Source organism: Anomaloglossus baeobatrachus, chromosome 4 (assembly GCF_048569485.1).
Source record: "Anomaloglossus baeobatrachus isolate aAnoBae1 chromosome 4, aAnoBae1.hap1, whole genome shotgun sequence".
Lineage (NCBI taxonomy): Eukaryota > Metazoa > Chordata > Amphibia > Anura > Aromobatidae > Anomaloglossus > Anomaloglossus baeobatrachus.
Window position 1 is genome coordinate 162314968 of NC_134356.1, and position 14420 is coordinate 162329387.

The following is a 14420-nucleotide window of genomic DNA, read 5'->3' on the forward strand; positions in this document are numbered from 1 at the left end:
TGTAGGTACTGGGCTTTTGGTCTTAACGTTGCAATTATATAAACATTTAAACAACCAAACGCTTCTTAAAGGTGTCTCTTCTCTGGTCATAAGTGCAGTAGGCCTCACGGCCCTCGGGCCACCAACATGTGATCAAGTTGTAACTCTCCGGGCTGCCACCTTACACCACTCTTCTCTCACCTTTTCTGTACACTAAACTGTTACGGTTTTTCATATAAACATTATAACATATGTACATTTTATATGCAATTTCGCATTAGTCTTTATATCTTGCTGGTATCTGACCCTGAGTACTACGCTGTGACCTGCGTACTGCTGGTGTACTGGGTGTACTTAGCATAATGGTGTGAGTGGAAGTGTACCTATTTGGTGTTTCTGGTACTTGTGAGGATGGGGGACTGACTGTAGGACTGGCAAGCTCACTGGGACCAGGAATCTGTTCTTCCTCTACGGTTTCAACTTCCAGTTCTTCTTGTCTTGAGACTTCTTGTGGTATGGGTTCTGATTGTGGTTCCACCACTTGAGGGAAGGCGATCATTGGGACTACTACTGCTCCATGGTAATTTGGCCATGTTTTTGGGAAATCTCCTAAGACTGTATGGAATACATCTTCTTCCTTCTTGACAGGTTGCACCTGTATGGGTAAGGTGACTTCTGGTGTCTTCAGGGTTTCAGGACACGGTTTGAGTTGATCTCTTGAAACGACAGCTGATGTCCTTCCTTCATCCTTACTGATGAGACACACTTTGGGATTATCCATACTGGATGGTAAGACTGTATATGGGGTGGTTTCCCACTGATTATCCAATTTGTTTGTGCGCCGTTTCCTCTTGAGAACTTGGTCACCAGGTTGCAATGGGGTTGCTAGAGCATGCTGATTGAAGGTTCTCTCCTGTCTTCCCCTAGCTTGTTGGAGACTTTTCTCTACGCACTCTTGTACTTGGCGATACTGCTGCTGACGTAGGGTATCCCAATTGGATTCTTGAGCTTCCGCATCTGGCTTCAGAATTCCCATATCTAAATCAATTGGCAGTTTACCGGGCCTTGCACGCATAAGGTAAGCGGGGGTGCAGTTTGTAGAACTCACCGGGACATGATTGTACAAGTCCACCAAGTCTGGCAATTTCTCTGGCCATTGATTTCTTTCTGACTCTGGTAAGGTCTTCAACAGGTCAATCACAATATGGTTCATCTTCTCACATAAGCCATTTGTTTGGGTATGGTATGCTGTTGTGCGGATCTTTTTACAGCCATACATGTTGCAGAATTCTTGGAAAATCTGTGATTCAAAAGCTGGACCTTGATCTGCAAGGACTTGTTCTGGGTAACCATGGGGTCTGCAAAAGTACGTCTGGAATGCTTTAGCTGCTGTTCTAGCTGTAAGGTCTTTCACGGGTACCACCACTAAGAAGCGTGAGTAATGGTCCACGATGGTTAAGGCATAGACATAGCCGGACCGGCTTGGTGACAACTTGACGTGGTCTAATGCGACTAGCTCGAGTGGTTGCTTGGTTACTATGGACTGGAGTGGAGCTCTCTGGTTCTGTTGATCCTTTCTTCTGAGGTTGCATGGTCCGCATTTTCTACACCAATCTTCAATTGATTTTCTCATGCCAACCCAGTAGAATCTTTCTCTTAAGAGCACTTCCAACTTTTTCCAACCAAAATGACCAGCACCGTTGTGGTAAGCTTCCAGAACCATCTTGACGTCTCTCTTGGGCACAATGATCTGCCAGACCAACTCATGTGTTTTTGGATTGGTGTGCCTTCTACAGAGCTTCCCTTGGTACAGGAACAATTTACCTCTCTCCTTCCAGAGATGTTGCGTCTCAGCTGGGGCATTCTGATTAGGGTAAGCACCTTGTTGTGTAAGCAGTTCTTTCACTAGCTTCACAGCTGGATCGCTGTCTTGTGTGTCAGCCCATCCGTGGTGTGCTAATGGGTTGAGAGTTGCCTGCTGTTGTTTTTGGTAGACACTCGGTTGGTACTGTCCCACCTTAGGACGGTGAAAGGCCGGCAGCTCAATTTCTTCCAGTCCCTCAGGTTCCTCTTCCACGTTCCCCGAGTGTGGCATCCGGGATAAGGCATCTGCATTCCCATTCTTGTGGCCTGCCCTGTACTTGATGACAAAGTTGTAGTTTGACAGTCGGGCTATCCATCGCTGTTCCAGCGCACCTAGTTTTGCAGAATCCAGGTGGGTCAACGGATTGTTGTCAGTAAAGATGGTAAATTCTGCAGCTGCCAGGTAGTGTTTGAAACGCTCTGTTACAGCCCAAACTACTGCCAGTAGTTCTAACTTGAAGGAGCTGTAATTCTCTGGGTTTCTTTCTGTAGGCCGGAGCTTCCTGCTTGCAAAGGCAATAACTTTCTCCTTGCCTTCCTGCTTTTGAGACAATACTGCTCCCAGTCCTACGTTGCTGGCATCCGTGTACAAAATGAAAGGTTGATGGTAATCTGGATATGCCAGGATCTCTTCTCCTGTCAGTGCCCACTTCAACTTCTTAAAGGACTCTTCTCTCTCATCACTCCACTGGAAAGGAGGATTTCGGGCTGCAGACTTCTTTGACTGTCCTACCAGGATGTCTTGAAGGGGAGCTGCTAGCTTCGTGAACCCTTTTATAAATCTTCTATAGTAGCCCACCAGTCCCAGGAATTGCCTCACCTCTTTCACGCTGGTGGGTCTCGGCCAATCTCTGATCACGGTAACTTTTTCAGGATCTGGTGCTACCCCTTCTGAGCTCACGACATGTCCCAGGTACTGTACCCTTGGCTTTAGAAGGTGACACTTGGATGGCTTGATTTTCATGCCGTATCCGGATAAGGCTTCAAACACTTCTTCCAGGTCTTGTAGATGCTGTTCATAGGTCTTGGAGTAGACTATGACGTCATCCAGGTACAAGAGGACAGTTTCGAAGTTCTTATGTCCTAGGCAGCACTCCATCAGTCGCTGGAAGGTACCAGGCGCGTTGCAGAGTCCAAACGGCATACAATTGAACTCACAGAGGCCCATCGGTGTGGTGAACGCTGTCTTCTCCTTATCAGCCTCTGCCACAGGAACTTGCCAATACCCACTAGTCAGATCTAGGGTGGAAAAGTAAGTAGCGGATTTTAATGCAGCCAATGACTCTTCTATCCTAGGTAATGGGTATGCATCCTTGTGTGTAATGCGGTTGATCCGTCTGTAGTCTACACACATCCTCATGGTCCCATCTTTTTTCTTAACTAGCACTAGTGGGGCTGCCCAGGGGCTACAACTGTCTCTTATTACTCCTGCTTCTTTCATTTCTTTGAGCATGTCTTTGGCGCATTGGTAGTGAGCCGGTGGTACTGGTCTATACCTCTCCTTTATGGGTGGATGGTTACCTGTGGGTATAGTGTGCTCTACCCCTTTGATCTGCCCAAAGTCTAATGGGTGTTTGCTGAATATTTGTTCATATTCCTTCACTACCCTGTATACTCCATGCTTTTGATGGGAGGGTGTAGAATCGGTACCTACATGTAGCTTTTGGCACCAATCCTCCAGCTTTCCCTCTGAGCCATTGTCCTCCGCCTGATTTGACGGCTTCAAGGGCTCAACGGTGGTGATGGCGTTGTTATCAACCGTATATAGCTTAGCCATGGTAGCATACTTTGGTAGGGTGACCTCATCTTCCCCACAATTTAGAAGGCGTATTGGCACTCTCCCCCTGTGTACCTCAACTATTCCTCTGGCCGTCAGTACAGTGGGCCTACTGTCTGAGTACACGGGTTCTACCAGGGCCTGATAGTCTCACCCTCTGATGCCTATTGCGGCTCTACACCAGACCAGCATTTCAGTTTTGGGAGGAATTACAATAGGTATTGGGTCACTTACCCTTGCACTGCCAATTTCACCTCCTGACATTTCTACCTGCTGCTTCAGCATCAAGGCTTTAATTTCCTTCTGCAGGAGTCTCTGTTGCCCAGGTTTGGCAGTCTCGACGATCTGCTGCAAAACAGTAATTACCTCTGCAAAACAATTTTCAATTACATTCATTCCTAGCAGCATAGTTGGTTCACGTTCTCGTCGGTCAACATCAACAATGATAATACCCTGATTCTGCAATTCTACTCTCCCAATCTTAATGGTCATTTCTCTGAAACCAACCTGTGGTACTAATTCACCATTGCTAGCCCATATATTCAATGCAACATTAGATGGACCACTGCTAACGTCTGAATCAGCCCAGTACCTCTTATAAAGGACATGCGGAATTGATGATATTTGGGAACCAGTGTCCAGCAAGGCGTTGAGCGGAATGCCATCCAGCACTATGGGGATGACTGGACGTCCCCCCACATACTTGTCGTGCCAGGGTGAAGGACCTTGAGAGTTCATTCCTGAGGAGCGGCCCGCCTCCCCAGGGGATCCCCATTTAAAGCACATTCACGGGCAAAGTGACCTGGCTCATTGCAACGGCGGCAAATGGGCTGTCCATCCGGCTGGTAGCGGTCGCTGGGTCGTCCTCTCGTCGCTTGGTATCTCCTAGGCCTCATCCATGGGACATCCTCCTTGCTGGTCGCCAGCTCAATCTTGGGTGCAGACTTGGATCCACGCAGCTCCTGGACGATTCTAGCCATGGAAGCAACAGTGTCTGTAAGGGCTTCAAGCTTTTGATGGAGAGCCTCATTAGTGATCGGCTCCAGGTGGTTAGCAGCAGCCGCTGACATGGCCGATGTCACCGGCACTACTGGCTGCTGGGGTGCCACTGTAAGGTGTTGAACAGAGTCTATATCCTGCGGCTCCTCCACCTGCTGGAGGCGGATGGGTCTATCCTTTAGCTGGGCAAATGTTAGTCCTGGATCCTGGATCACCATCATGCTCAGTTGTCCCCGGTGGGAAGGGGATGAGAGTCCATCCAGGAATTGGTCTATCAGCAGCTTATCTGCTCCAGGGGCTAAGGCAGGTTCTGCTAATTTAAGTGCTCTGAGCGCCTCCTGCAAGTTTAAGGCAAAGTCTCTTGCGCTCTCTCTAGGTTTTTGCTTGCATCCAAAGAACCTCATTTTAGCCCGGCTGCCAGCAGTGGATTCAAAAGCTGCTTTTAGTCCAGCTATTATATGCTCTACAGTGTCCTTTGCATCGTCCGGCCAGGATGTAGCCTCCCGCTGGGCATTGCCAGTTAACTGTCCCATAAGCATACCAACACGCTGGGCTTCTGTCAGGGGGTACATGCTGTAGTAGATTTTTAGCTTTCCGATAAAGTCATTAAGTGTGTTGGGCTCACCAGAGTACTGCGGCAGCCACACTGCACCCGGGGTGTACGGCATCAGGAACGGCATGATAGGTGCCGCTGCACCGCCGGGTACAACAGCGTCTCCCTGCTGCGACATCTTTGCGCCCCCTTAGTTAATTTCACCAGTCTTCTTGACAGCAAGCCTGGGACACTTTTCTGCGTTTTCGTTCGGGTCGCAGCACCGAGCGCACCTCCTCTGCAAGCGGTGGGCGGAGTCTTAGTTTAGGCGCGATGTTTTCCCGCGCGTAGCAGGTAATGGCGTGATTAAAGATGGCGCCTGGAAAATTTTACCAATGATGTTTATGGATTTTTCCAGGTATCTTTGCAAAGTTTAAAGTCCGTTCTTTGTTGCAACAATTCACAGTGCAAGTCTTTTATGCGATGCAATAAGTCTTTACAGGCACACGTCACCCGGGTTGCAGCCGGGTCCAGTCCGCATCCTGTTCGTGACGCCAAAGTTGTGTCGCCAGGGGTTAAGGAGATACCCAGAACCGGGCCAAGGGGTCGCTTCTGGAAAGGGGATCACGGTGTCGTGACCCGGTCTGTGCTCCCTGGTTCCACAATAAAAGGGGGGTTATGTTCGTGACGCCACCCGTGGAATGTGATCAGAGATGACCACCGCTGCTGCAGAACCTCCGGGGTGATGGAAGGCAGCTTGAGATGGGACGGCTCCCCACGGGTAGAGCCTTTTCCCCGGGGCAGTATGTTAGTCTATGGGGGGAGTGCAGGACACGAGCACAATAAACAGGCAGACTCACGGTTTTGCAGTTTCTTTGTCCTTTACTGATGATGGTATTCAGCAGAGTACTGTCCACGGAGTCTGTGAGGGGTTCAGGGCTTCTCCCACCCAGCCGGGCCGTTTTGGCTTCCTTGCCTGCACTGTGTATCTGTGGCCCTGCTGCTGTGTGAAGTATGCAGCCGGCTCTGCTCTGTTCTGCTCCTAGGTACCGACCTGACAGGCAACTCGAGTCCTTACTTGTATGTTCCTGAACTCTGCGTTTGTTGCTTGTGTCTGTGGTACAGATAGAGAATGTGGAATCCTCACTTCTCTGGTGTTCACTGTGCAGTATGTAACCTGCAGTCTCGGATCCAGCATCCGTTCTGTGTGCTCCACTGGGATGAGCTAAGCAATGCTCTGCCTCCCAGGAATGTTCTCTGTGTACTCTGTCTCCTTCCCTCAGACCCTCAGCTAGGCCTGGAATTGGTCAGTGGATCCTGAGGTGAGCTAAAGCCAGCTTCCAACCTGCAGAGATCCTGTCTCCTCAGTGCTCTGCACTGAACTTCCAAACTGAAACTACTCCTGACCATTTCCTCCCCCCCCACCAGAATGTACAGGGAAGCATCTTGGTCTCCCCCTTCTGGCCAGGAGGTCTTGGTGTTGTGTGTGGGGAGTTAACCCTTTGTGTTGTTACTGTGGCAACCCTGGGGTGCCACATTGGCTTGAAAAAGCGGTGATGTGATGTAATCACAGCCAGATCACAACATGAGAGTTCAGGTCACATCACAAGAGAGAAGAAGAAACTTACACAAAGTGCATTACAAAGTAGGAATGGAAATAAAATAAAAGAGAGGAGAAGTTGATACCATCTGAAGAGTTGTAATTTTTTTTATGACCTAACCCCATGTAATATATGATTGTGGAAAGGGGCAGCATCAGAAAATGACTGTCACATAGCATGTTCTATCTGTTAAATATATTGAATGCTGTTTTGTCTCTAAAAATGTTTTACATTTTTGAAATATATAGTATTGTTTTATTTTTTCCAGAACACATTCTAAAACAAAAGATTTCCACAGACAGAACAATTGAAGAGGAAAATGAACACATATTATATACGCTTCTTCAGGGACATGTACACCACATAAAAAAATCATACAAAAAGAGGATAAAAGATGCTATTAAATCATATAAGGGTAGGTTTTATATATCTATTAATTTACTGTCACTTTGTTAAACAATGTGGACACCTTCAAAGAATATATATTTTTTTACTTAAATGCATGTATTTTGCGTTAAAAATAGACTGGAAATCAAAATTAGAGAACAACACACAATTTCCTAAATGCTAAGGTCATTGTGTAGTCGTATGTGATTATATCCTAACATTAGAAAACTAGCAGTGTTTTAAGTTTATTTCATAAATTTTATTTATTGTAAAGCACATAATAAACATGTAAATGAGATAAATGTAAAAGAACACTGATCAAAATTAGAGAACACATTCAAATACCTGCAAGTTATTGGTGTTATTCTGGCACCTGGTCCTAATTTCCTTAATTATCTGACAAATCCTATTTAACTGGCAGCTCAACTTTCCAGTTTGCACTGACTTTGCAAAAGTGGTGTGCTGTTCCAAAGTGACTGAAATCCTCCGGCAGCAGGTTGTCCAGATGAAGGGGTGACCCTATCAGCCATAGCAAGAGAAGTTGGTTGTTTCAAGTCTGTGATTTCAAGAATATTGCTTCTTTACAACATCACAAACTCTTTCAAGTCCCCCAAGAAAGCTGGTCATACTCGAAAGACAAATGCAAGAGAGGACAGGCTAATGTGAAGAATCTCCAAGGGTAATCGTTTCAACACTGCAGCTGGAATTGCTCGCCAGTTCAGCCCTGAACAGGGTAAGGATATGTCTTGTCATACCGTGTCATGACGTTTAAGAGCATTTGGACTGAAAGCCCACTCTGCCGTGACCAAACCTCTCATTAGCAGAAAGAATCAAAAGGCTAGACTCACCTTTGGTGAGGAGCATGTTGTGTGGACAGAGAAGAGATGGTCCACAGTTCATTTCAGTGATGAAAGCAAGTTCAATTTATTTGGGTCTGATGGGAAACATTATGTTCTTCGACAAACTGTGGAAAGACTGAACCCAAAGTGTGTTAAGAAGTCAGTGAGAGGTGGTGGAGGAAGTGTCATGGTTTAGAAAACCTCAGTAGAAGTCACTGGAAGAAGAGTGAACCAAAATCACACCAGAGCAGTGTGAGAGACTAGTGATGTCCTATGGCCGCAGATGTGCTGAAGTAATTCACAGCAAAGGTCTGTACACTTCCTACTGATTGGTGACTGTTGTTACCTTCATAAAATTTAGTTATAATCTTTCTCTGTGCTACAGTCATTGTTGTTCTCTAATTATCATCATCATCACGTTTTAGGCAAAATAAAGGTTTTATATTGATAAACTTTGGATCTTTTGTGAAACACTGTTCCAGTGGCATGGTGCACCCCAAAATCTTCAAATGTTGGTCAATGTAGATTACATTATTTCTGAAAAAAGCAAGTGATCATACATTGTTCTCTAATTTTGATCTCCTATGTATATTTGCCATTGGGTTTCATCACAAATTTTGCTCTGCTTCCTTTAGTGTTATCTTGCATGGCCTAGTGCAGACAGTAGGATGAGTTATCTGAGAATCTATCAGTGAGCTGGTTTTGATGGGGAGTTTGTAACTTTTTTATCTGTCTTTTCTTAGGGTACCTTCACACTTAGCGATGCAGCAGCGATCCGACCAGCGATCTGACCTGGTCAGGATCGCTGCTGCATCGCTACATGGTCGCTGGTGAGCTGTCAAACAGGCAGATCTCACCAGCGACCAGTGAACAGCCCCCAGCCAGCAGCGACGTGCAAGCTACGCTGCGCTTGCACGGAGCCGCCGTCTGGAAGCTGCGGAGACTGGTAACTAAGGTAAACATCGGGTATGGTTACCCGATGTTTACATTAGTTACCAGCGCACACTGCTTAGCTGTGTGTGCAGGGAGCAGGGAGCCGCGCACACTGAGCGCTGGCTCCTTGCTCTCCTAGCTACAGTACACATCGGGTTAATTAACCCGATGTGTAATGCAGCTACATGTGCAGAGAGCAGGGAGCCGCGCACACTGCTTAGCGCTGGCTCCTTGCTCTCCTAGCTGCTGTACACATCGGGTTAATTAACCCGATGTGTACAGCAGCTACATGTGCAGAGAGCCGGAGCCGGCAGAACAGGCAGCGTGAGAGCTGCAGAGGCTGGTAACTAAGGTAAATATCGGGTAACCACCTTGGTTACCCGATGTTTATCTTGGTTACAGGCTTACCTCAGCTGTCAGACGCCGACTCCTTCTCCCTGCTCGCTTCATTTGTCGCTCTCTCGCTGTCACACACATCGATCTGTGTGTCACAGTGGGAGAGCGCCTTTGAAGAAAATGAACCAGGGCTGTGTGTAACGAGCAGCGATCTCGCAGCAGGGGCCAGATCGCTGCTCATTGTCACAAACAGCGAGATCGCTAATGAGGTCACTGCTGCGTCACAAAAAGCGTGACTCAGCAGCGATCTCGGCAGTGAGCTCGCTGTGTGTGAAGCACCCCTTAGCTACACTCTGTTCAGTTATATAAGATAAGTTAAACTTCATGGTCATAAATCAGCTTAGAGGAGCGCAGAGAAAAAAAAAACAAATAAAAACTTAGACACTCTCTCAGACTCAATGAAGGATTCTTATGGCTGCTTTACACGTTACAATTTTATCTGTGATCTCATATGCGATCGCACACGCCCCCATCGTATGTGCGGCATGGTCAATTTGTTGCCCGTGTCGCACAAATGAGTAAACCCCGTCACACGTACTTACCTTCCATACGACCTCGCTGTGGGCGGCGAACATCCACTTCCTGAAGGGGGAGGGACGTTCGGCATCACAGCGACGTCACACGGCAGCCAGCCAATAGAAGCGGAGGGGCAGAGATGAGTGGGACGTAAACATCCCGCCCACCTCCTTCCTTCAGCATTGCCGGCGGGACGCAGGTAAGCGGTATTCATCGTTCCCGGGGTGTCACACAGCGATGTGTGCTGCCTCGGGAACATTGAACAACCGAATGTTCAATTTTTAGAAAATGAACGACGTGTATGCGATCAAAGTTTTTTCGTTCAATCTGGGTCGCACGTAGGTTTCACACGCTACAACAACACTAACGATGCCGGATGTGCGTCACTTACGACGTGACCCCACCGACACATCGTTAGATATATTGTAGGGTGTAAAGCCAGCTTTAGTTAACTCCTTCAGCAGCCAGCAATGCGCAAGGACACAAAAGTGCCAATAAAAGCAAAATACTGCAAATCTTTTATTGAAACCGTAGTCCAATAATTAAAGATGAAGAAACAGTACAAGCATGGTACCTCAGTGGTTTGTCCTGAGGAAGACGTGTGATATGTCGAAATGCGTTGACAAATAAATCGCTTTTATTTCTAATCTCCATGAGTTTCTGACTTCATCTGTCAGCAGTCTCACCATCCAGGCAGCACATTGTTAAACCCTTTCAGTTCCACTCATGGATTGTTTCTTTGTCTTGTGGGTCTGTAGCAACCTAGAAGTAAGTGCTTTCAGGGCTGTGTTCTCATCAGCTTGTCAGGTGAGCCTATCTGTATTCTTGTCACTCTTTACTCCGATAAGACTTTATTGCACAATTTTCATTCCAGTTTGCCTTCCAAGAATTAAAGATGAGCAGACCTATCCACAAAGGATTGAGTTTGAGTCGTATGTCTGGAAATTCTCTTATTGAATGTGTGAAGCCCCGCTAGTATGTGTCTGTGCATTACCTTCAGGGACTCCACGTGGATGGAACAGTCTGGTCACAGGTAGGAAATCTTCTATTTGGGATTGTCGTGACGCCACTCTCAGTATTGCGGTCAGCGGGGACCGCCACTGCAGATTAAGGGATGCCTGGGGCTGATGGTGGGTGCAGTCAGTATATTAGCCCCCTGAGAGTGAGGCAAGCCCCAGGCCCCGGTGTATGTGTGTGGGACCACAGGTCGCAGAATGACTCAAACACAGTCCAAGAAGTCTTTCAACGTGTTTACTCACTGTTTGGAGGTCACGGTGAGATGCCCGGGCGACACTGTGATAACCAGGTTGAACCAGGAATTCCAGGAGGCCGTTCTGAGGGTAGCTGTCCACTCGCCCTCCTTGCACTCTTTCTGTTTTAGGAGGATCCTTTGCTTGAAGCGTGGTAGGACCCCTCCAGGGAAGCTGTTACCACCCTGCTCCCCTCTCTCTCTGGCTCGTCTGCCGGCAGCGTGGCCTTGGTGGGATGGCTTCTGGCCCTGTCCCCTTATGGGCCTGGTGATTGCTGCTTGGCTCAAGCTCTGTGTAGTCGTGGTGAGGGCATGAAGTACCCCCCCCACCTGTAGGTTAAGCAGCTCTGGATGATCTGCTGCCTGTGCTGGGGATCTAGTTCCCCTTGTGTGCTCGGATACCGGGATCTCCGTACTCAGCCACCCTTCTCTCTCCGGATGATTTTCAGGCCGACCCACGGTACTCCTTTCTCCCCCGCTTTCAGCTACTGCACTCCTCAGGACCTGTCTGACACGAGAGCTCCTCTGCTCCCTTCCACACACTTCAACTTCTTCCTCCAGACTCTCCTCTTTCCTCTCTCTCTGCCCTGCTTCCTAGCAACCAGCCCCTGAACACACCCCCAGCTGGGAATTGAAAGTTAACCCCTTCTGGCTACCCAAGGGTCCCCTCTGGTAATGTGGGAGGCCTGGTCACTATATGTTTGTGTGTGCGCCTCATCCTGGCCTTTGGAGATTACCTGGAAGCATTGTCCCCGCATGGGTGCAATACTCTGTGGTGCCTGACCAGGTCAGGGGCACCACATTCCCCCTTAGTTATCATCAGCACGTCCTCGGGCTGCAAAGACAAGAGAAAAAGGTAAATACAAACTTTTCCCACACAGGGGCAATTATTTACATTTAAACATACCAGGTACCATTCCACCACCAACCACCCACATGTCCGAACCCCACCCAAAAACCTCCAGGAGGTAGGTCGCCGGTCCTTTTGGTGACCAGGGCTGGGCCATCACATTCCCCAGACCTTTCCTCCAATCTTCCTCTCCTGAGGAGAGTGGTGTAAGGTAGGCCCCATAAACAGGCGTACCCGCTTCCGAGTGTTGGAGGGCAGGCCCCATAAACAGGCGTGCCCCCTTGTTGGTGCAGAGCCATGCCCCTCAACAGGCAGACTCTGTGGTTGATACCAAGGAGATAACTTTTTACAATGCAAAAGTTTGTGGTTAAAGCCAGTTCATAACCAGTGGTCTAACATTTTAAGGAGGTCTCACAATAGTCCTTGTGGGCACATTTCGCTTAAACGTTACCTAACTATAAACAGGTTAAACATTACATTTCATACCGTCACTTTGAACTAAACTGTACTTTCTCTATAGCGTAATGGGAGCTGACCAAAGTTGCTGCGGGTTGATTTACGCAGTACTATACTGTCATCTGTCTGAGGTTGTGTCCTCCCACCCGATGTATGTGTCTCAATGTGAATAATGGGTGTACTGGGTATTGATACCAATGCATGGTCTTCTGCTTCAGCTACATTTGGCTCTTCCAGGTTCTGAACAGGTTCTTCTGGTTCTCTTACTTCTCCAGATTGAGGGAATGTAATAACCGGAATAACTACTGCTCCATTGTATTGAGGCCAACTTGCTGGAAAATCTCCAAGTACAGTATGGATCATTTTTTCTTTTGGTTCTTGAACTGGCAAAGGGTTGGGAATTTCTTCAGGGATTCTTAGTTGTTCAGGACATTTCTTTAAGCGATTTCTAGAAACGACAGCTGTTGTTTTTCCTCCATCTTTGCTGATAAGGCATGTCTTTTCATTGCTAAGCGTCGATGGTAACACAGTATAGGGTTCTTCTTCCCAGTGATTGTCAAGTTTATGACGTCTTCTCTTTCTTTTGAGAACTATATCTCCTGGCATCAAAGGAACAGCAGGTGCTTTTCGATTGTAGGCCTTTTCTTGTTTCTCACGCTGCTGAGTCAGGCTTCGCTCCACACACTCTTGTACTTTCTTGTATTGGGCTTGGCGGTTGGAATCCCAATCAGCACCTTGTAGATGGTCTTCAGGGGTCTCAACTCCCATTTCCAGATCTACTGGCAATCTCCCTGGTCTGGCCCTCATCAGGTATGCCGGTGTGCAGTTCGTGGAACTCACAGGGATGTTGTTATACATGTCCACTAGATCGGGCAGTTTTTCCGGCCACTGACTTCGTTCTTCTAGTGGGAGAGTCTTCAGAAGGTCGAGAATGATGTGGTTCATTTTCTCGCACATGCCATTGGTCTGAGGATGGTAAGGCGTAGTACGAATCTTCTGGCAGCCGTATAGGTTACAAAACTCCTTAAACACTTCAGCTTCAAAGGCTGGTCCTTGGTCAGTGAGCACTTAATCTGGATAGCCATGTGGTCGACAGAAATGTGTCTGGAAAGCTTTGGCTGCAGTCTGACCTGTCAAGTCCTTGACTGGTACTACCACCAGGAATCTGGAGTAGTGGTCAACCATAGTGAGAGCGTAGTTGTAGCCTTGTCTGCTGGGTGCCAACTTTACATGGTCCAGGGCCACGATCTCCAGGGGCCGTTTAGTTTGGATTGGCTGGAGTGGTGCTCTCTGGCTGTGCTAGTCTTTTCTTCTAAGATTGCAGGGCCCGCAGTTTCGACACCACTTCTCTAGGGCAGATCTCATACCCACCCAGTAGAATCTTACTTTAAGTAGGGCCTCCAGTTTCTTCCAACCAAAGTGGCCTGCACCATTGTGATAGGCTTCTAGCACCATCCTCGTATCCTTCTGTGGTACAATCACTTGCCACACCTTCTCATGCGTCCTCGGGTCAATGATGCTCCTGTAAAGTTTGTCTTGATAGATGAATAATCGACCCCTCTCCTTCCATAGGTACTGTGCCTCAGGTGGGGCTCCTTTGTCAAGGCTGGCGCCCGGCTGGCTGATCAGTTTCTTTACCAAGCCTACCGCTGGATCATTTTCCTGGGTCTCCTTCCAGTTGTAGTGAGGTAGTGGGTTCAGGGTCACCTCTTGGCGGTTGGCACGCGACTGCCGACACTGTTTTGCTCCATGGCGATGGAACGCTGGCAGCTCAATCTCTTCAAGATCATCTACATCTTCACCCTCGTCTGCTAGGTGAGGCATCCTGGACAGAGCATCTGCGTTGCCGTTCTTGCGGCCAGCTCGATACTTGACGGTAAAGTCATAATTCGCCAGTCGGGCTACCCAACGCTGCTCCATGGCACCCAATTTAGCAGTATCCAAGTGGGTCAGGGGGTTGTTGTCCGTGAAGACAGTGAATTTGGTGGCTGCCAGGTAGTGCTTGAACCGCTCTGTGATAGCCCATACCATGGCCAGGAACTC

The 14420-nt window shown here is 48.0% G+C and overlaps 1 protein-coding gene across 1 annotated transcript in view; it reads left to right on the forward strand.

The window, feature by feature from the left end:
• SLC4A9 (solute carrier family 4 member 9) overlaps positions 1–14420 on the forward strand; it is an 890846-nt gene that overhangs the window by 100236 nt on the left and 776190 nt on the right. Inside the window, exon 3 of the mRNA XM_075344573.1 lies at positions 7020–7166. Within this exon, the coding sequence (XP_075200688.1) occupies positions 7020–7166 (147 nt within the window). The remainder of the gene's footprint in view (positions 1–7019; positions 7167–14420) is intronic.